Source organism: Lycium ferocissimum, unplaced genomic scaffold (assembly GCF_029784015.1).
Source record: "Lycium ferocissimum isolate CSIRO_LF1 unplaced genomic scaffold, AGI_CSIRO_Lferr_CH_V1 ctg824, whole genome shotgun sequence".
Taxonomy (NCBI): domain Eukaryota; kingdom Viridiplantae; phylum Streptophyta; class Magnoliopsida; order Solanales; family Solanaceae; genus Lycium; species Lycium ferocissimum.
This window is the reverse complement of record NW_026727160.1, coordinates 10,107-31,241: the sequence shown is the minus strand read 5'-3', so window position 1 is coordinate 31,241 and position 21,135 is coordinate 10,107. Positions and strand designations below refer to the sequence as shown.

At 39.3% G+C, this 21,135-nt stretch overlaps 1 protein-coding gene across 6 annotated transcripts; it reads right to left on the bottom strand.

Annotated features, from left to right (window-relative positions):
- Positions 1 to 76: 76 nt before the first annotated feature.
- Positions 77 to 20,396, bottom strand: LOC132045851 (ion channel CASTOR-like). 6 transcript variants are annotated; one of them, XM_059436422.1, is made up of 12 exons: positions 19,986 to 20,394; positions 11,392 to 11,463; positions 8,582 to 9,187; positions 7,723 to 7,905; positions 7,385 to 7,444; positions 7,100 to 7,303; positions 6,715 to 6,963; positions 6,075 to 6,173; positions 5,449 to 5,643; positions 5,121 to 5,213; positions 1,691 to 1,954; positions 77 to 953 (listed from the first exon to the last, which is right to left on the bottom strand). In XM_059436422.1, the coding sequence occupies exons 1-12, from the start codon at positions 20,343 to 20,345 to the stop codon at positions 735 to 737; spliced, it is 2,604 nt and encodes an 867-aa protein (XP_059292405.1). In that variant the 5' UTR covers positions 20,346 to 20,394; the 3' UTR covers positions 77 to 734. The 6 variants fall into 6 exon arrangements, 5 of the variants coding, with proteins under 5 accessions (XP_059292405.1, XP_059292404.1, XP_059292408.1 ...); XM_059436421.1 differs by lacking the exon at positions 6,075 to 6,173 and adding an exon at positions 5,923 to 6,021 and having other exon boundaries at positions 19,986 to 20,393; XM_059436425.1 differs by lacking the exons at positions 6,075 to 6,173; positions 19,986 to 20,394 and adding exons at positions 5,923 to 6,021; positions 11,764 to 11,954.
- Between the last annotated feature and the right edge of the window lie 739 nt (positions 20,397 to 21,135).

The following is a 21,135-nucleotide window of genomic DNA, read 5'->3' as shown; positions in this document are numbered from 1 at the left end:
TCTTTATTGATATTTCTAGGCAAAAACAAATTATAAATAAACGATGTTAAACATACCCAAAAGATGGCCCATGAAATGATGAAACATAAACGTTTTCTGCATTACAGAATGACCTTTAAACATAAATAGTTTTGCTAACACTGTTGTGGTACAACACATTGTAGGCTTTGATGTACAACAGAATCGACATCCAACGTTTTCTGCATAACAGAATGACCTTTAAACATAAATAGTTTTGCTAACACCGTGTTGTGGTACAATACATTGTAGGCTTGATATACAACAGAATTGACATCCAACGTTTTCTGCATTACAGAATGACCTTTAAAACATAAATAGTTTTGCTAACACCGTGTTGTGGTACAACACATTGTAGGCTTGATATACAACAGAATCGACATCCTTATACAGACATTATACACCCTCCAATGAGAGGAAAATTCTACTGCGTATGCCATTTAGAGAAGCCTGTCAGCAAATTTGTTCAGTCCATTATCCTAGTATATATATTAAGTGAACGAACATGAGCTGATGAGGCAAAAAATTGGTTGATTGTATCTTGCTATGGTTCCTGAACCAAAATGTCATGTGCGGTGCTCTTTCATCTCCATCCACAACTCATTTATTTGAACAAGAGACTTGAGATGAGACTGACAATATCTTACAGCATCTTGCATTACCAGTGATGCACAAGAAATTCAGGTTGGCTAAAAGGATTTTGCCATTGGCATACATCATTCCTTTTCAGCTATTACAACAAAAACGTCCTTAACTGACCACCTTCTTCTCTCTGTTTTTCCCGGGGGATTGATGACCGCTTTTTCAGCATTAGCATGACGGTAACCAATCAAAATCTCTCTCCTTTGTCGTGCACGCAGGAGCACTTCATAAAAACTCAACTCCTCACCCTCACACAGGTATAGATCTGCTCCTCTTATTTGCATCTCATTTCCCTGCAATGTCAGAAGGTTTTATTGAACAATCAAAGTACTAACTACAGCCTCAATGGAGGTTGCAGAATGCTACTATGATAGGAAGGCATTTCATGCTTCAGCATCTAGTGAATTATTCAATACTGTCAAATTTTAAAATTTAGAAGCAAGCTATATAACTTAGCCTCAAGTTCATAAAATTGATGAATGTGTCCTAACTGATCTTTACTGATTGAAGGTTTGATAACATAACTGCGAGTCAATGTAGTGAAAGTTTCACATGGTACTTTATACATTTGATGTTTCAACTTGAATTTCAGATCCTTTTCAATTTCTTTTCAGAAGGTATAAACTCTTTACAAGTGGAAATGCTCAGAGAGATGGAGTTGTCCTGTTTCAATCAGGGCACCATAAAAGGGGTTAAAACCTATTGTGGAAATCTACGGCAAAGTGCCTCATTCGTCCTAATTCGATGGCTAATACAGTTTGTTGGTTAGCCAGTATTTCTGGCATCAAACGAGAAAATGGCTCTCGAATATAGTTCACTCTCGTATTATTTTTTTTCTTTTTCGAATATTATGTCATGTTGCTTCAATTGTTAGCTTCCCCTAATAAATGGAGTGTTGGATCCTAAAATAACCTGATATGCATAATCCCTAAAAGCTCACTATCTGCATACTCTGTGTACTTGAGCAAAGTGTGGCTTGAGACAGAAAATCAGGAAACCCAGTAGGCATGACTCATGCCAGTTGCCTCACCTCTTCAGCGAAAAGCTCTTCCAATACATCATTTATTTGGCGGTCCTCTGCCACCATGGCCAATGCCATGCTAACAAGCTCATTTGACAAAACATAGTCACTTATCTTTGACATAGACAAGAGGTTTTTAGTCCTCGGGTCCAAAATTTCACTGATTATAACTGACTTATCTGAAGCCTGCTGCATCTCCTCCCTCCAGGAGCCTTGGGAGGAGCTACCCCCGTGAATTGAAACCATAGCTTCTCTGTATGGGAGGCGTTTGGCCTGCAAAACCAGGAAAAATATTTCTGAGTGCATGAGTTGATGCCACAACTTAAGATTGAATTTAAATAGTATTACATCAGCTCAATAGAATCAAGTTAAGGAGTGCAAACGAAAATAAAGAAACAGTACATCTAAAAAGTAGCAAGATTTAACAAGATAATACACAAATATTGCTACTTTATGAAAATAGAAATCATGAATCTAAATGAAACTCAAAGGGGCAGATGACTCAATTTTTCCTTGAGAAATCTTAGCTAGCATGTGGCCATAGATTCCCCCCCCCCCCCCCCCCCCCCCCCGCCCCCCCCCAAAAAAAAAAAAAAAAATTGAAAAACCTGATTTGGGTGAAGTTTTTCAAATTTTGAAAATGTGTTTGGCCATAGTTTTTCAAAACATATTTCACTTTTTGAAAAGAAAAAAAAAATGAAACATGACTTATACCCATAAGTTCTAAAAACTATAAAGAATACCGAACCGTACCAAACAAACATTTTTGCTAACCCCAAATTATGTAGAACCCTCATTGATAACGTTCATTATCATTATCACAAACCATAATCCTATATACAAATAAGTTTGGCGCCAAATTAAATTTTTTATAATGAACTAGATAATACATTATCCTAAAATCATAACACAAATCATAACATGATATTTTAATAACAACGGCTAATAACACAATTATTAGCTACTACAATTCGTCAAATTACGTTTATTTACAAAGATCCATCAGTGCAAGAGAAAAAACAGTAGTAACTAGCTATTCTTTAATATAATCTTCCCACATTGTACGAACAATCTCTTCACAGTATGCATGCATTTCCAGATCAGATGACCGAGAAGATGAACACGAGATGATGCAAGAAAAGATATACAAACAAGGTATACAACACAAAAGATGATCCAAGAATTAAGGAGATTTTAAAAAATTAAAAATGCACATTCATAGTAGATAGTAAATTTTAATGTAAATTTCCCTAGGAAACTCATTCATTAAAGAGAAAGTTATAAAACAGATAGGAAGTCATTACGCAAATTACAGTCATGTCTACACCACAACAAAGTACAACTAAAATAATTAGAGAATTAAGGTGCGCTCAAGAATTAAGGTGTCTTTCACTTGGCTCTCATTCAGTTTATAGAGAAGAGATGCCTTTAATGAGGAAAAGAGTAGACAGGGATCAGTTGGGGTCATAAATGAAGGCGTTTTTATAAAATACAAAAGTTTGGAGCAGATTTTGGGATTTGAAGATTCGGTTTTCAAATCTCCCAAAATTCTATGGTCAAACAGATATTTGAAAAAATATCTTGAAAAAACTGCTTCCAAAATCTATGGCCAAACGGGAGCTTAGCTCTTTGCGGTTAAATTTTGAAAATATGGTAATTGTTTAATAAGTAAGAGGATTTCTACATCCATTCCTCGATCCTGTTGATAATGTCCTCAATATAGTAAAGCAATATTGGGGATCGAGATCAAACTACTGGCTCCGCAAACTGAAGACTCCAAAATTTGCACATGAATGCAGTATTACTGCTGAGAAGAACACATGCCAGAAGGAAAATAATGCAGGTAGTTGATGGAAAAGACTTATTCTGCCAAAGCAGTCAAGATTACAGGGCAATCTGATTGCTTAGACATGGGAACAACGAAAAAGAAAACAGAACCTGGTTAAACATGGAAAATTAGGGATATGTTAAACAAAATTTTTAGGAAAATGTAATTATTCACTTGGTTGGCAGCGAGCGGGGTAGTATAGATAGCTGAGAATTTGAGAAAAGGACATATTTTATATCAGCTAGTGCATCATGCGCAAGTGTTCAGGTAATGATGTGGACCGCTTGTGTTTGCTCAGAGCCCTCAAAATCCTTGCCGCACCCATGTCGATCTGATACAATTTGGATGAAGGGGTGGGATTGGCACTAGATTTGGTAAACCTAACTTGGGTGCTTTGACTACACCTATGGTCAAGAAGTTTAGGTTGATTGGTTATTTGGTATGATTTTGGGTTTATATCGTTTATATATTCACATTAAGTACTAGAACACTTTGTTGTTATACGAGAAAACTTATAGCTATAATATTAATCCCTCCGTTTCATTTTCTGTCTAAGTTTGATCAGGCACAAAGCTTAAGAAAGTAACGAAGACTTTTGAATCTTGTGGTCTTAAACTAAAGATGTGTATAATGTACCAAAATGCCCTTTGAATCTTGTGGTCTTGAATATGCCATGTGAGATGTTGGAATCAAAGAGTTACTGACAATAGAAAGGGACATTCTTTTTTAAACAGACTAAAAAGAAAGTAAGGCACATAAATTGAAACAGAGGGAGCAATTGTTTACAACGAATTTAAAAGTTCAATTAGTTGTCAAAACATATACTTATATATGTCGTAATATACATTTTATTAGCCATAATCGAACACCCATAATTGAACTCCCCGTATCCTAAAATTCATGTGATGAAAGATCCAACCTCTAGATCTACACCCCTATCAGAAACCCGCACCCGTATCCGAGTAACATAGTGGACCTTCTCTCCCTAATTGTCCGGTAACAACTCCGCTTGTGGTGTGAGATTTTGAATGGTTTGGGATGCAATGGGCAATGCAAGGCATAGTGAAGGAAGCCCTCTCCAACTGGACTTTTAGAAGTAAAAGAATTTGAAGAGCTTTGGATGTTGGGCAATGCAAGGCATAGTGAAGGAAGCCATCTCCAACTGGACTTTTAGAAGTAAAAGAATTTGAAGAGCTTTGGATGTTGGGCAAGGATTTTTAGAAGTAAAAGAATTTGAAGAGCTTTGGATGTTGCCTCACTGGCACTTGTGTGCATCTTGTAGAAGGAAAGAAATATGAGAGCTTTTGATGGGATAGAGAAGGACTATGTATATTGAAGAATAGCCTCTCATTTTCTTTTTGGTGCACCCATGAGGTTTCAGTGTATAGAAGATTGGATGTCATTCTTAACGATTAAGTTGTATATTCTCTACTTTTTGGCATACTGCTACGGGATATTTTCTCATTATTAATAAAATTATTTACCTTAAATTTTTTTAGAACGACAACATATCATATATCTAAACAAACATGAGACATTAATAGATGTAATGGGCCCAAATGTCATAACTGTGGCATAGTATAAGATATAAATAACCCTTCCACAAAGTACCTGAATGTCACGTATTAACAGTAATGTGGCAAGTGATCTGGAATCAGCCTGAATTGCAGAATCTTCCACTGATTCATCAGCCAAAATTAAGATCTGTACATAAAAAAGAAAATTCAGAACAGTGGAATAAGAACAGCGATAGAAGTTATAAAAGACACACTATGAACAGGAACACCCCAGAAACCCCAAACTATCCCCCCCCCCCCCCCCAGAAAAAACACACACTCACACTCTAGTAGAATCCATCTGCGCATCGCTAACATCAGAACACAATCACTTTATTCTACCTAAAGTTAATCTTTATGCATATTAAGGGAATCTTACTCACCGAGTCAAATGATTCTAAGGGAAGACTTTCTAGATGGCGTCGTATAACAGCATTACCCTCGCGGTTTACCAGAACTATGTTTGCCAGCCGGCTAATATCCAGGCCACCATCTGTTAGCTTCTTTTCTCTTTCTTTCTCGGAGACTTCATTGAACATCCACAACTCTGAACCATGTGCTAAGAAGGCATCCAATACCTAGAATGAGTAGCTGAGTTTGTTGGAGTTACAGAGCTCATTTTCAAAAATTGTTCAGATCTTAAATACTTTGTTCTTTCTGGGCTTCTCTCATCATTCTCTGGAACTTAAGAGATGGAATGAGAAAATATTCAGAAATCAGAAAACTTGGAAGCATATATAAAGGCTGACAGGAGGTGGGTGGAAAGATACGGAAAACAAGCAAGGGATCTCTACGGCCATAGTCTATAGAGAAAAGCTTCAATGAGAAAGGAAAGCGTTTGCTCCTCACAAGATTACCAGTATCATATCCTCCATATCTCGTCTCCAACCACAAAAAAGAATCCGCTCTGTAGTCTTTGGAATAATTAAGTTCTTTGGCAAATTTCCTCTCTGAACCTGCAGCATTCAGGTGAAATGAAAAGGAATTAGGAGCTTTGATTCAAACTCACCACAATCATATCAACAATGTCTCGTCTCCATCCAGTTAGTAGAATCTTCTGTGGCTTTCTTGTTGGTCGGACAATGTGCATCAAAGATGCTTCGTTGACCTGAATAACCAAATTAATTATACCATAGAAAGTCTATTCATGCCACGTTCTGCTTGCTTGAATTCCATACCTGGAATCCCTCGATTGCAAAGCAGAATCCACTAAATACTGAAGTCGCTGAGTTCTTTTTTTTTTTTTTCACTCCATTTATTAAGTAAGACTTTTAATAATTATCATGAATCTAGTTAAAGCTTTTTCGTGTCCTTTGAGAGTTTGGCATTAACAATTTTTGCTTGCAAATATTATATGCAGTGTGAAAATTTCCAATTACCTATATTCTATTGATCATAATAAACATAGAATGCAGTTCATGTCCTCTAAATAAAAGTGCAGGAAAAAGGTTCTCAACATTTATGATTTATCTAAATCTGAATTTACACCAGTCAACCCATTTATTATTGATGAATACACTATTAAAGAATCTGTTAACCTTGTGATGTATTCACTTTTTCATCATCGTTATAATATGTAATTTGGGTTGACTACGTTTTCAAGCAGAGAAACAAGAGAAGATAGCTGTCTCAAGAAAAAGAGGAAGCACCATAGGCAGTGCTGCTGGAGCATATGAGTCATCATCCTCAGCAATAACAAGGACCTCATCTCCTTCTTGCAACACATAGAAGTCATCGGGATTCAGTATTATTTTTCCACCTGATGATGCCACCTTAATTCCACAAGGAATAGCATCAGGAAAGCTGATTAGCACTTCTTCAAATTGCAAGCCATGCAACTGTGGCCATTTCTTGATGTAGAACTCACAATTCTCAAATCCAAGGATGTCTTCCCATATCTGCCATTGCCAAGTCCATAGAGAAATAAATTAGATTCATTGACACGGATATAATTTCCTCTTCTACTCAATGTAGCAGCTAGGATCAAATTAAACATCAGTCGCTATACAAAGGTGATCACAGCTAAGAGTTGACCTGCGCAAGGCCTGGCTGTCGAGCACATTGAATCATTAAGCGCCCAATTACATCATGAGCTACCACAGTTTCAACAAGATCTCCGCCAACAAGTTTCACAAGGACCTCATTATCAAGATCACTGAGTTCAACCACTAGGTGGCCTCGAAGTCCTTCCTTTACTCCTGTCAGGCTTAAAACTGTCCTCAGAGCACGGGCATCACTCTACATTATAATTTTTGTTTAATAGCTACTACAGTTCTCAATCATGAAAATGAGTTGCTTCAAAATGTCTATTGCTCTGACCTGGTCAGCGTTCCCATCTTCAGCAAGGACAACTATTGCACGAGCTTTAGAGACAGACACCTACTACAAATTTACCTAGTGAGCTCAAAAGATTATTTAACTTGCAAATCTGGAAAACTTCAGGAGCCTTTTTTACACAATCAACATGAGACAAGTGGCCTCTTGATGAGAAGTTGTTTAAACTCAGAAAAGAGAAACACTAGCAAATTTCACGTAAAATATTGCATGATAGAATCAGATCTCTGAAAAGAAAATGGCATTTTATACCAAGGTAAGAAAAAGAAAGAAAGGTCTTTGAAGACATAAATTAATGTTTGGAAGCAAAAAATAATGCATACCTTTTTCAGGTCAGCCAAAATCAAGGGGCTTCCACTTCTGCATATGACAGAAGTTCCTCTAAAATCAAACTCCATTTTAGCAATATCAAGTTCCATCTCTTCTTTATCTCGCTCAGCCATGACTACAACAGTTCCTCCACCCAAACTCTCATTAGCTATCGCGAGTTGATTCAATAATGATCCCTGGGTATACAGATGCACTCTTTGTGAATAAGGCCATTATTTCATTCACTTTAAATTCTCCAAAAAATACAGAATTATATTAAGAAATCTCCAGCACATATCAGTAAGACTCAGCTGCATTATGTATATCTAAGTTTTATTGTAAACTCTTACCATTTTCAAAAGACTATTTAAGTATTTTGCAAGGTCAACTAATCAAAGTTAAATGATTGTTCTCATTTGTGTTCCAATTCCTTACATAATAATGAAGACTGTTCTGGTCAATCTCGTTATTGTCATGGAGCATGGTAAATAATTGGGAAAGGGATTCGAGCAATTGATAAAAGCTGGCATCAATTACTTGGCAGACAAATAAGCAGTAAAATTAATGTGGTTCTTCTTATTCTACTACACTCAATTTGAGAATTATAGAAAGAAAAAAATGATCAAAGGATGTGGAGCTTCATCTCATTTTCTTGGAGTAACGATAGGGCAAATCTTAAGTAAAATCAGACAGGGTTTCTTCTGAGCAATGCAAAATAACAGATACAATACTAGGGAGATTGCGACTCAGATCTGGTGCTAAAATTAGTCAGCAGTTTGGGGGGCAGTTATCTAGAGAAAGGAAAAAGAACGCAGATCATTTAAACATATGAGCTAGTCAAAGAACAGACTCTAGCCAATTACAAGGACCCACCAGTTTATCACTCCAGCCAAGTATAAGTGTGTGGTTCTGCTCAACTACTTCACTTCTTCCCTTCCTCAGCGAGTCAAATTTCTCAGATATTGCATCAGAAACTAGTCCTAGCATCATGGCAAATATCAGCATTCCACCGAAACTAACAGAAACTGATACCAGTCGTGGACCAATGCCTTCAGAATTAGCATGATTTCCTGAATCTGCAACATACGTCCATGATAACCAAAGGCAATCTGCTATGCTATCGTCTGTCACGCCAAAAAGTGCTAAGCCACCAAGACAAATAAGGAGCAGAGTGGCAACTAACAAGGTCAGTGGTTTAGCATAAGGATGAAATGATAAGAATACATCCACCCGGTATGCTAGCTGCTTGTTCAGGGATAATTCCTCCGTGGTACCGTCGTACGGTCTTCTAACATAGGAGATATACTCCATATATTTAATAAAAACAAGAGGAAGGGACAACATCATGAGTGAGAAAATCAATGCTGTATTTTTCAAACTTGAACCAGAAACATTATGTTCTGACGTTGAGTCAATAATGTCAATAGAATCTGAAATGTTGCAGCGTCTCAGTCTGATATTGAGCTTTGAAAGCTCATCCTGATATAATGGAAGATAAACAGTTAGGGGATGGATCTAGTAATATCTTGCATACATGTTAGTCAAAATACTTCTCAAAAGCCCAGATTTGTTGTATCAATATAATTTCACATGAGAAAGTTATGAGGAAGTAATGTTAAACACACTTAAGTCAACTAATAACTGAAGAAGATGCAGGCTATATATTAGTACGGTTCCTTTTCATGTATATTACCTGAGTTGGCCTTAAAAGATGATCTGGAAATTAAGAGTTCCACCTAAAGTAGCTAGTTCAACAATCTTGTTTGACACTAGATAACTTACAAAGAAGAGGCTACAGTGTATGCAGCAGATGTGTCAAATGCAAGGAAGCAACTGAATAAGTCGGTCATCTTTTACTTCATTGCAAAGTTCTGTGGCAATAATGAGAAATATGTTGCTAACTTATATGGAGTCCGACGAGTAACGCATGGAAATTTGACAAAAGTACTAAGCTGCTGGCAAGGGCAGAAGATAGAGAAAAGGTGCAGACAAGCATGGAGAACAATACCATTGTGCACACTGTGGACCATTTGAGTAGAAAGTGTTGGTAAAAAATTGAACACCATCTAAGCTTTAAGCAGAATCACGTGGAAAGTGGAAACTGGAATATTGCGTGACCCACGCTGAACCTTTGCATCCCGAGGGTGCAAGGTTCAATTCCGACATGATCTTTCCTTCATCAGAGCTATCGCAGCAATCAAGTAACAGAGCCCTCCTTCCGCCTTAAAAGTTAGAGTTAATACCTCAAAAAAACCCTAAACTATCCATGTTTTGTTAGTTTAATACTTAAAGCTATGGGGTTTTGCTGTTGCCCCCTTGAACTATAACATTTCCAATCTAAAACCCCCCTGCAGTATCAAGTGGCATGGGAAGTGGTATCACTCTCTTTGTAGTGTGTGGGAGCTAGAAAATAGGCAAAAAAGAACATCCATGTGGCATTTTACAGTTTTTTTTACTTTTTTTTTTTTCTTTCTTCTTTTCTTTATTTATTTTCTTTTTCAATCTTCTACATCTTTTGCTAATAACAGTAAGCTAATTGAAATCCACAACCTTCAAGTAATAGTAACATGAAAATAGAATAATAAAAAATATCTAGTTAAAAGCCACGATTGAATTTTATCATAACAGTAAACTAAATCAAAAAGTATAACTCTAAAATAATAGTAATACTAAAAAAATAACAAAAAACACCAAATTATACACTAAAGCGTAAAACAAACATTTTCTTATTTGTTCTTTCTTCTTGGCTTATCTAAATTTATCTTCTTTTTTTCTTCTTCTTCAAAATCCAATAATTCTTTTTATAACAGCAAATTCAGTTTGAAAAATGATATTTATAAAATTAACAGTGAAATAAAAAATTAATCAGTAATAGTAATCCTAATTGCAAATTAGAACAAAATTTACTCAACAATAATAAATCCAATTGTAGAAATTGAATGCTAAAAGATACATAAAATAAATATTGTGCGTGTCATGGGTTATGCCTTTTTAACTGAGTCTACCAGAAGAAAGAAAAAATAAAAATAATTAATTTTAAAAAATGAATGTAAAATGCTACATAAATGAAATAAAAATAATTAATTTTAAAAAATGAATGTAAAATGCTACATAAATGCTCTTTTTGGCCTAATTTTCTAGCTCCCACAAACTACACAGAGAGTGAGACCATTCTCCATGCCACTTAGCATTGCATGGGATTTTAGATAACAACACCACCCTATAGTTTAAGTATTAAACTAAGAAACATGGATAGTTTAAGGGGATTTTGAGGTATTAACTCTAAAAATAACGATGGAGTTTGAAGTATAAGGTCAATAACCTAGTTATAGTTGGTTTTGATCAATATTGCCTTTGATTTTTGGGAAATAAGATTAACATATCAAGAACTTTCATAAGTAGGAGTAGTAGAAACCAAATGTAGAAAAAGAAAAAACTAAAATGCATAGAGGATGGTTAAGAAAATTGGAGTCAAAGAAAAACATTTGAACTTATAATAACAATGACGTATAAAATGGGACAAACGGAACCAATATGATCACTGTACCATTTTAGCCTTTTGGAGGAAATAATAATTTTCTGTTCATTGTAATCAATGTAATGTAACTTAATATAATTACTAACGTCTTACATACATAGATACATAATTATAAGTGATAATAGACATTGAAATTGCAAGTTACCTGCAAATCACTAGCTTGATTGTGTAAAGAAAAGTTCTTGTGTACAAGCGATGTAAAGCACGTCACCAGTATCTGCAACAAAAATATAGCAAAATCACGATTTACAGATTCAACCGGTAATTAAGTGGCATTTAGTTTAAGCAATGTTGAGATTTTTTCAGTTCTACAAAAAACTGAAAAAGGAATTCGACAAACTTCTTTTTTTTTTTTTTAATCAAAAAATTTTCCCAACCAAACACCACTAGGAGAAGGTTTTTCAGTTTCTTAATGGGTTTATTTGGAAATGTAGAACAGGGGAAAAGTTCATAAAAGCTTTTGAACCTTTTTTAAAAAAAAAAAGAAAAAAAAAAGGCTTTATACATAGTTTCCTACCTGAACTTGTAGCCAAATCCCTTCTACCTATCTCTCGTTCATGGGAATCTTTTACACATCAAACGTTTCATGAAGTATGTCTACTACACACCACTTTAGCCACATAGCACTCGGGTATCCAACTTTATTTTTTTCTTCTTTTTCCTTACTATTTGGCACCAATTGAAAAAAAGGAAAAACCTACAAACCCCTCTCATTTCGTATTCTTCCCCCCACCCCCCGCCCCCTTCCTCTATGACTTCTTCCCTGCCCAACACTTTCCTCATTTGTGTCGTCTTCCCCACCCCCTTCATCTTTTTTTTTTTTTTGATAAAGTAATCAAATGTCATTAATAAAGCATCCAGAAGATGCAAGGTTACAGGTGAGCAAAAGAAGCTGCTTCAAACAAAACAGGAGCCAAACTTCCCCACCCCCTTCATCTTTGAAGAGTTTAGGTATGTGTTGTTTGTGTGTATCTATTTGGGCATTGTGGCTAGGATTTTTGAGGTGGTAGCTGTTAGCCCCTCGACTTGGTTGATCGCATGGCATGGGCGTGACAAGGGATTTACATGATGGACCTTGGCACGACCCTATGATGGTGTGGGCATCATGTTGACAAGACTGCCCCACATGGGCATATGTGTGGGCAAAGCATGGGCGTTGACACAAGGGCAGGCAGCTTGAGTGTCAAGGCATGCCAAGACCTTGGCATGGGAGCGGACATGGCAAGGCAGTGTGCGGGCAAGGCAAGGCAGTGTGCTGGCAAGGCAAGGCAGTGTGTGGCAAGGCAAGGACAAAGGCAAGGCAAGTCGAGGGCAAGGCACGACTAAGACATGGCATGGCATGGCACGACCGGGAGAAGGCAAGACATGGCAGGGCAAGGCTAGGCAGTGGGCTTGAGCAAGGCAGTGTCATGGGCGAGCTGGGCGTGGTGCAAAGACAAGCATGCCCACAAGGCATCCCGCGCAGGGAAAAATGGCGGGAAAGGCAAGCATGGCGCCTATCCTTGGCGCCAGTGTGGGCGTTGGCGCCAAAACAGGGCAGAGACGCGCGCATGGCATGAGCGTGTGCGTGGCACATGCGAGCGGTTGGCCAGTTGGGCGGTTTCCCTTAATTTCAGCCGAAATGGCCATGTTGGCCGAGGCAGTTACGTTGTAATTGACTTGTAGCCTTATCCTATGCAGTTGGGGTTGTCAAATGCCGTTAGTGGGAAGTTACCTCACATGCCTGGCACATGACTGGGCTGCTGTGACTTATATAAAGGCACAGGCAGCCTTGTCAATAGGCAGATTTGGCTGTGTTGGTCAAAACGTTTTTGTAAGTGTTCTTTGTGCACGAGTTAATACAAAGTTGGGGAGTGATTCCTGTAAATGTGTGTGTTCGTATTTGTTCCATACGCTTAAAATATTCTAAGTGTCAAACGAGTGTCAAAGTAAAGAGGGAAGGCTGAGTCATTGTGAGTGACTGCCGTGCGGTGTCATAAACAAAAAATTGACCCCGTAACAACTGGTATCAGAGCAACGCTGGTTCGAGACTCGAAAATGGCTGGTGGGAACTCATACAATGATCTGCGTGAGAAGGTTGCAAGACTGGAGGCGCTGGTTGGTGTAACTAACGACGCAGAGGATCTGGTGGACGTTTTGTCACAGATCCATGGCATAAACACTGAATTGGCTCAGTTTCGGGAAGTCTAAGTACCCAAGTGACTGGTTTGCAGACTCAGCTTGCTGGTTTTGCTGCACTTGAGCGGATGGAAAATCTGGTGAAACAAAATGAGGAACTGAGGGTTGAAGTGCAGATCCTTCGAAGGGCAGTGGCTACTGCGCCCCAAGGGGGTGGGGAACAAACCAAATCAAAGTTCCTGAGCCAAAGTCGTTTGATGGCGTGAGAGGCGCCAAAGAACTCGAAAATTTCTTATGGGACTTGGAGCATTACTTCTCAACTGCTCATGTTCCTGAGAGAGACAAACTGACTATTGCGGTGCGTTACTTTAGAGGGGACGCAGTGCTGTGGTGGAGAACAAAGAACGCTGATGATGAAAGTGCTGGCAGGCCCAAGGTTGATACTTGGGAAAAACTGAGGGATGCGTTGAGGGACAAGTTTCTGCCTAGTAACTCGTCTTGGGTTGCTAGGGACCGTTTGAAAAGGCTAAAGCAGACTGGTTCTATAAGGGACTATGTGAAGGATTTCTCTTCGTTGTTGCTGGACATACAAAACATGTCAGACGAAGACAAGTTACACAACTTCATCTCTGGTATGCAAGGTTGGGCACAAAACGAAATTCGAAGGCAGGAAGTGCAAGATCTGCCTAGTGCTATTGCGGCAGCGGACGCTTTAGTGAATTTTCGCTCAACAAATCTTACTTCTGATTCTGCCTCTTCTTCTAAATCTAAGAAAAAGGAGAAGGGAAAGGATTGGAAGAAGGATAACAAGAAGTATGACGGAAAGGAGAAAGGAAAAGGCAAGGCTGATGCGTCTTCATCAAAGGCAAACAAGCATACAGGTGGAGAAAATGTGTGCTGGACGTGTCAAAAGCCTGGGCATCAGGCAAGGAACTGCCCCAAACAGGCTAAGATCAATGCTATTCTCGCTGAAGAAGAGAAAAACGAGAAGGATGGACAGGAAATTACTGCCTACATCAACCCAATGGGACTTCTGAACGCAAATACTTGCGTGACTGAAGCAAATGATAAGGAAACTGATGCTGAAAACATGGTAACTCATGTGAATGCCACAGGCGACGATGATGAAGATTCCTTTGTCTATTCCCCACTGTTGTACGTTGACATGAAAATAGGAGACAAAAATGTTGTGACGATGGTCGATACTGGAGCCACGCACACATTTATTGCTTCCAAAATTGTTGAAGAATATGGGGTGAAGGTGACTAAGTGCCCAACAACAATGAAGACTGTTAATGCCAAGGCGCAACCAGGCTTTGGAGTGGCGCTGAATGTGCCCATAACTTTGGGACATTGGACGGGTAAGTGTAACATGACTGTTGTTCCCCTTGACGATTTCAATGTACTGCTTGGCATTGATTTCATGAAAAAGAATAAGGTTGCCCCGATTCCGCACTTGGATGGGATTATGTTTATGGGTGAAGACAACCCTGGTTTTGTGAAAGGTGTTCGGCCTCATGGTCTAGGCAGTAAGAGGCCTAGGATTAATGCTTTACTTTCTGCAATTGCTGTTGATAAAGGCTTGAGGAGGGGCGAGGAAACTTATCTCGCTGCACTTGTTGAAGTCAAGCCAGACGTGCAGATTGAGGTGCCGGACTGTGTTGCAGAATTACTGAAAGATTTCAAGGACGTGATGCCACCAGAATTGCCTAAGGAGTTGCCACCAAGAAGGGAAATTGATCACAGGATTGAACTGATTCCTGGATCACTGCCACCTGTGAGGGCTCCCTACCGTATGTCGCCTATGGAACTTGCTGAACTAAGGAAGCAATTGTCTGAGTTGCTTGGTGCTGGACTGATTCAGCCTTCGAAGGCTCCCTTTGGTGCGCCAGTGCTGTTCCAAAAGAAGCAAGATGGGACGCTGCGGATGTGTGTCGACTATAGGGCACTGAACAAAGTTACTGTGAAGAACAAGTACCCTGTCCCCTTGATTCAAGATCTGCTGGATAGGTTGTCTAAGGCTAGTTATTTTACTAAGTTAGATTTGAGGTCGGGCTATTGGCAGGTGCGCGTAGCCGAGGGGGATGCTCCTAAGACCACTTGTGTAACTAGATATGGTAGCTTTGAATTCCTTGTAATGCCGTTTGGGTTAACTAATGCCCCGGCTACTTTCTGTAACTTAATGAACAATGTTCTTTACGAGTACTTGGATGACTTTGTAGTAGTTTACTTAGACGATATAGTCATCTATAGTAGGTCGCTAGAGGAGCATCTGTCCCATTTGAGAAAAGTGTTGGAAAGACTTAGAGCATATCAACTCTATGTCAAGATGGAGAAGTGTGAATTTGCAAGTCGCGAGATCAAATTTCTTGGCCATTTGGTTAGCGAAAACCAAGTGCGAATGGATCCAAAGAAAGTGCAGGCTATTGTTGATTGGCAGGCACCTAGCGGGGTAAAGGAATTAAGATCGTTTTTGGGCTTGGCAAATTATTACCGGAAGTTTATTGCTGGCTATTCAAAGAAGGCTGCTCCTTTGACTGATTTGCTGAAAAAGAATGTCAAGTATGTTTGGTCGGAAGCATATGACAAAGCTTTCAATGGGTTGAAGAAGGCAATTGCGTCTGAACCAATCTTGAAGCTGCCTGATTTTGATATGCCATTTGAAGTGCACACTGATGCTTCAGATTATGCTGTTGGTGGTGTGCTCATCCAAGAAGATCATCCGGTGGCATTTGAGAGCAGAAAACTGAATGCTGCGGAGCAGCGCTATTCTGCACACGAAAAGGAGATGGTGGCTGTAATCCATTGTCTTCAAATTTGGCGAGTCTATTTGCTGGGAACAAAGTTCGTTGTGAAGACGGACAACGTGGCTAATACTTACTTCAAGACTCAACAGAAATTGAGTCCCAAGCAGGCCCGATGGCAGGAATTCTTGTCAGAGTATGACTTTGTGTGGGTGCACAAACCTGGCAAACAAAATCACGTCGCTGATGCGTTAAGTCCCAAAGAGGTATTCGCTGCAACTTATGCTATCACAAGAATTGAATCTGATTTCTTAGATACAATTAAGTTGGGTGCTGCGAATGATCCATTATATGTAAAGTTGATGGATCAAGTGAGAGATGGTACGATTAGGCGGTATTGGATCGAGGACGATCTGCTGCACTTTAAAGGGGGGAGAATTGTAGTTCCTCAAGGTGCAGGTTTACGTCGTTCCCTATTAAAAGAAACCCATGATACCCCTTATGCTGGTCATCCAGGTGTTGAAAGAATGATGGCATTACTGTCTCGTAATTATTTTTGGCCGAAAATGGTAGAAGATGTTGAGGCCTATGTCAAAACTTGTCTCGTTTGTCAAGTAGACCAGACTGAAAGGAAGAACGAAGCAGGTTTACTACAACCTTTGCCGGTTCGGAGCGACCTTGGGCTTCTGTTTCCATGGATTTCATTAGCTGGTTTCCAAAGGTTGATGGTAAGTCTTCTATTATGGTGGTAGTTGACAGATTCTCTAAGTATGCTATTTTTGTTGCTGCTCCAACCTTATGTTCATCTGAAATTGCTGCTGAGTTATTCTATAAGCATGTGGTGAAATACTTTGGGGTTCCAAGTGATATTGTGAGTGATCGTGATGCGAGATTCACTGGTCGGTTTTGGACTGCATTGTTCAAATACATGGGAACCGATTTGAAATTCTCAACTGCAAATCACCCACAAACGGATGGACAAACTGAACGTATCAATCATCTGCTTGAAGAATACTTGAGGCATTATGTGACAGCAAGTCAAAGAAATTGGGTTGAGTTAATGGACAGTGCGCAGTTTTGCTACAATCTGCACAAGTCATCGGCAACTGAAATGAGCCCATTTGAGATAGTGTTGGGCAGACAGCCTGACACACCATTGGAAGTCGCTAAGTCAAAGAAACAAGGGAGTTGTCCTGCTGCTTACAGGTATGCTCGTGACAAGCAAGAGTTGCTGGCTGAGGCGCAAGATAATTTGAGAAAAGCGTCTAAGCGAATGAAGAAGTATGCCGACAAGCACAGGCAGGCAGTGGAATTCAATGTTGGTGACAAGGTGTTGCTGAAACTTACTCCACAGATTTGGAAGAAAATCAGTAGCAAGGCATGTCATCGTGGGCTGATTCCTACATATGATGGTCCTTTTGAAGTTATGAAGAAGGTGGGGGAAGTGGCATACCGGCAAAACTTGCCGGAACGTCTCAAAGTACACCCTATTTTCATGTGAGTTTTCTGAAACTGTTCCATGAAGATGCTGAAGATCCAACAAGATCAAAGACCAAACGTGCTCCTCCTGTGGTGTGCAAACAATACGAGGAGACTATTGAGAAGATCTTGGATCACCATATGTTGGGTCAAAGCACGAAGAACCAGCGGACTGAGTTTCTGGTTCAATGGGCGGGAAAACAAGAGTGTGATGCAACTTGGGAAAAGGGGCCATCTCTATGGCAATTTGAAGATCAAATCAAGGCGTACATGGATTCTGTCTCGTCGAGGGCGACGAGCTCATCTGGTGGGGGAAGTTTGTTAGCCCCTCGACTTGGTTGATCGCATGGCATGGGCGTGACAAGGGATTTACATGATGGACCTTGGCACGACCCTATGATGGTATGGGCATCATGTTGACAAGACTGCCCCACATGGGCATATGTGTGGGCAAAGCATGGGCGTTGACACAGGGGCAGGCAGCTTGAGTGTCAAGGCATGCCAAGGTCGAGCGGACATGGCAAGGCAGTGTGCGGGCAAGGCAAGGCAGTGTGTGGCAAGGCAAGGACAAAGGCAAGGCAAGTCGAGGGCAAGGCACGACTACGACATGGCATGGAATGGCACGACTGGGACAAGGCAAGACATGGCAGGGCAAGGCTAGGCAGTGGGCTTGAGCAAGGCAGTGTCATGGGCGAGCTGGGCGTGGTGCAAAGACAAGCATGCGCACAAGGCATGCCGCGCAGGAAAAATGGCGGGAAAGGCAAGCATGGGGCCAATCCTTGGCGCCAGTGTGGGCGTTGGCGCCAAAACAGGGCAGAGACGCGCGCATGGCATGAGCGTGTGCGTGGCACATGCGAGCGGTTGGCCAGTTGGGCGGTTTTCCTTAATTTCAGCCGAAATGGCCATGTTGGCCAAGGCAGTTACATTGTAATAGACTTGTAGCCTTATCCTATGCAGTTGGGGTTGTCAACTGCCATTAGTGGGAAGTTACCTCACATGCCTGGCACATGACTGGGCTGCTGTGACTTATATAAAGGCACAGGCAGCCTTGTCAATAGGCAGATTTGGCTGTGTTGGTCAAAACGTTTTTGTAAGTGTTCTTTGTGCACGAGTTAATACAAAGTTGGGAAGTGATTCCTGTAAATGTGTGTGTTCGTATTTGTTCCATACGCCTAAAATACTCTAAGTGTCAAACGAGTGTCAAAGTAAAGAGAAAAGGCTGAGTCATTGTGAGTGACTGCCGTGCGGTGTCATAAACAAAAAATTGGCCCCGTAACAGTAGCCATGGTGGAGTATTCCTTTGCGAAATGGTGCAGTTGTAGCAGCCATGGTGGTGATGGATTCTTTTTAAGTGTTTTTTTTTAATATATAGTTAACAACACATGTCACAATTCCATTGGTGCGTGGCATACACTTATTTGAAAAAAATTATCAAATACCAAAGTGGTGTGTGTTAGACACACTTCCTAAAATGTTTGGTGTGTAAAAGGGTAAACTATGTATTAACCTTTTTTTAAAACAAACTCCACCAGACTATTTTCTTTTTAATACATGTAGTTCAAAATGAAACTATTCAAAGAAAAAAAGAAATAATAATACGACAATATTGTAGGTAGGGGTGTACATGGACCGAGTTGGTTCGGGTTTTTCAAATACCAAACCTAACCGAACCAATTGCGTCAGGTTTTTAGATCTATAAACCAAACCAACAAAAGATGGGTTTCCCAACCTCGGGTTTTCTCAGATTTTTTGGAGTTTTTTCCAGTAAAGTCTTCATACAAAACATATAACTAAATTGTGCAAATATATTGTATAACTTGCGGAATAGAATTTAAATTGTAGAAACATTATATTCATAAAAAGATGTTGCAGTCCGTAGTCAAAGATAAATTGACGGTGTCACCATGCTTCTTTCTATAGGCCTTCTGCCACCCCCTTTGCACGGTCTACTTTAGGGGGGTAAAATTTCTCTCATCATTTTGGCTGCCTTTGCTCTTTAAACCCTGAAACTGCTACTTTTGTCAAAATCCTAGTCTTACTACAGTTCCAAACTAAGCCTTATTGAACCATTCTAAATTCAAACTTGATTAATATGTTAAAACACAAAAACTATGAAAAAGTTTAATAAATCTCTATAAATAACATTACAAAAAAGTATTGTTTTAAAATTGTACATGTAATGCGGGTCGGTTTGGTTCGGTTCGACTTTTTTAGTTAAAATCAAACCAATTGTGGTGGGGTTTTTCTTTTTAAAACCAAACAGTTTTTTTTTCTTATTTTAACTTGAATTATCGGTGTGGTTTGTCGATTCTTTTGTATACTCCTAATTGTAGGAGTAAATAATAAGGATAATTATGTAAAATTAGGGAATGTAAAGAGAGAGAGAGAGAGAGGTTACTGCAATGATGCAAGCCGTCTGCGGACGAACAGTGAAGCGGCGAAAGAAACGTCTTGCAGACTGCTTATCAAGTGAGGTAGTTTTATTCCCCGAGAGAGGAGTTGGATATTCTTCTGACCGGATAGCAATGTCGTTCGTTTCATCTCTAATAGAATTATCAATCCGGTGGCGGTGAGCAATACGGCGTCGTAGAGTTCGAGGGACTGCGGGAGGAGGAGAAGGAGAGTTCTGAAACGACGTTGTTCGAGGGTGAGGCGAAAAGAATCTACGGGCGGGAGTTCGTGGAGGAGGATTGAAGGATTCTGAAGGGAAAATCCAGTCCCGGTTGCTCGTCAACGACGAGTCCTTGTTCAACGACATTTTGGCAAACTTTGCGGGCTTTTGTTTTCACGACTCTTATATTCCCTCCGTCCCACTTTCCGTTTTATAGCCGTTCTGGCCGGCTTATTTTTTCCCAGAATTTTTTCAATAATTATTTATTTTAAAAAAATTAAGGTATTTGACCAAGCTTTTAAGAGAAAATAAATACTTTTGTGGAGTAGCAGAAGTAATTTTTAGAAGCTAAAATAATAACTTTTGCCCCAAAGTACTTTTCAGAAAAGTACTTTTAAGAAAAATATACTTAGAAGCACTTTTTAAAAGTTTGGCCAAACACTAATTGCTACTCAAAAGTACTTTTTAAATTAATTAGTTAAACACAAACTATTTTCAGTCAAAAGTACTTTTTAAAATAAGCTGTTTTTATAAGCTTGGCCAAACAGGCTATAAGTCTATCCCAAAAAGATTATCACCTTTCTATATTTAGAAATAATTTACCTTTATGAGATGGTTTACAGCCACACAAATATCTAAGGCTTGTTTTGGATCACACATTTTAAAAGTCTTCCTTTATTTCTTAAATTTTGTGTCAAGTCAAAAGAATAATCTTTTTGGGACGGAGGAGTATACACTACTACTCCTTTTCGTTATCTTAGTATAAAAAGAAAGTGTCTTTGCCTTTTTTTCTTGGGTCAAAAAAGTGTTCACTTATCAAATCAAGAAAGAATTAACATTTTTTTTTTTTAGATTTGCCTCTATTAAGTTTTATATGATCAAATCTTAATGACTATTTAATTAGGGATAATAATAATCAAATTACCTATTTTTGTTT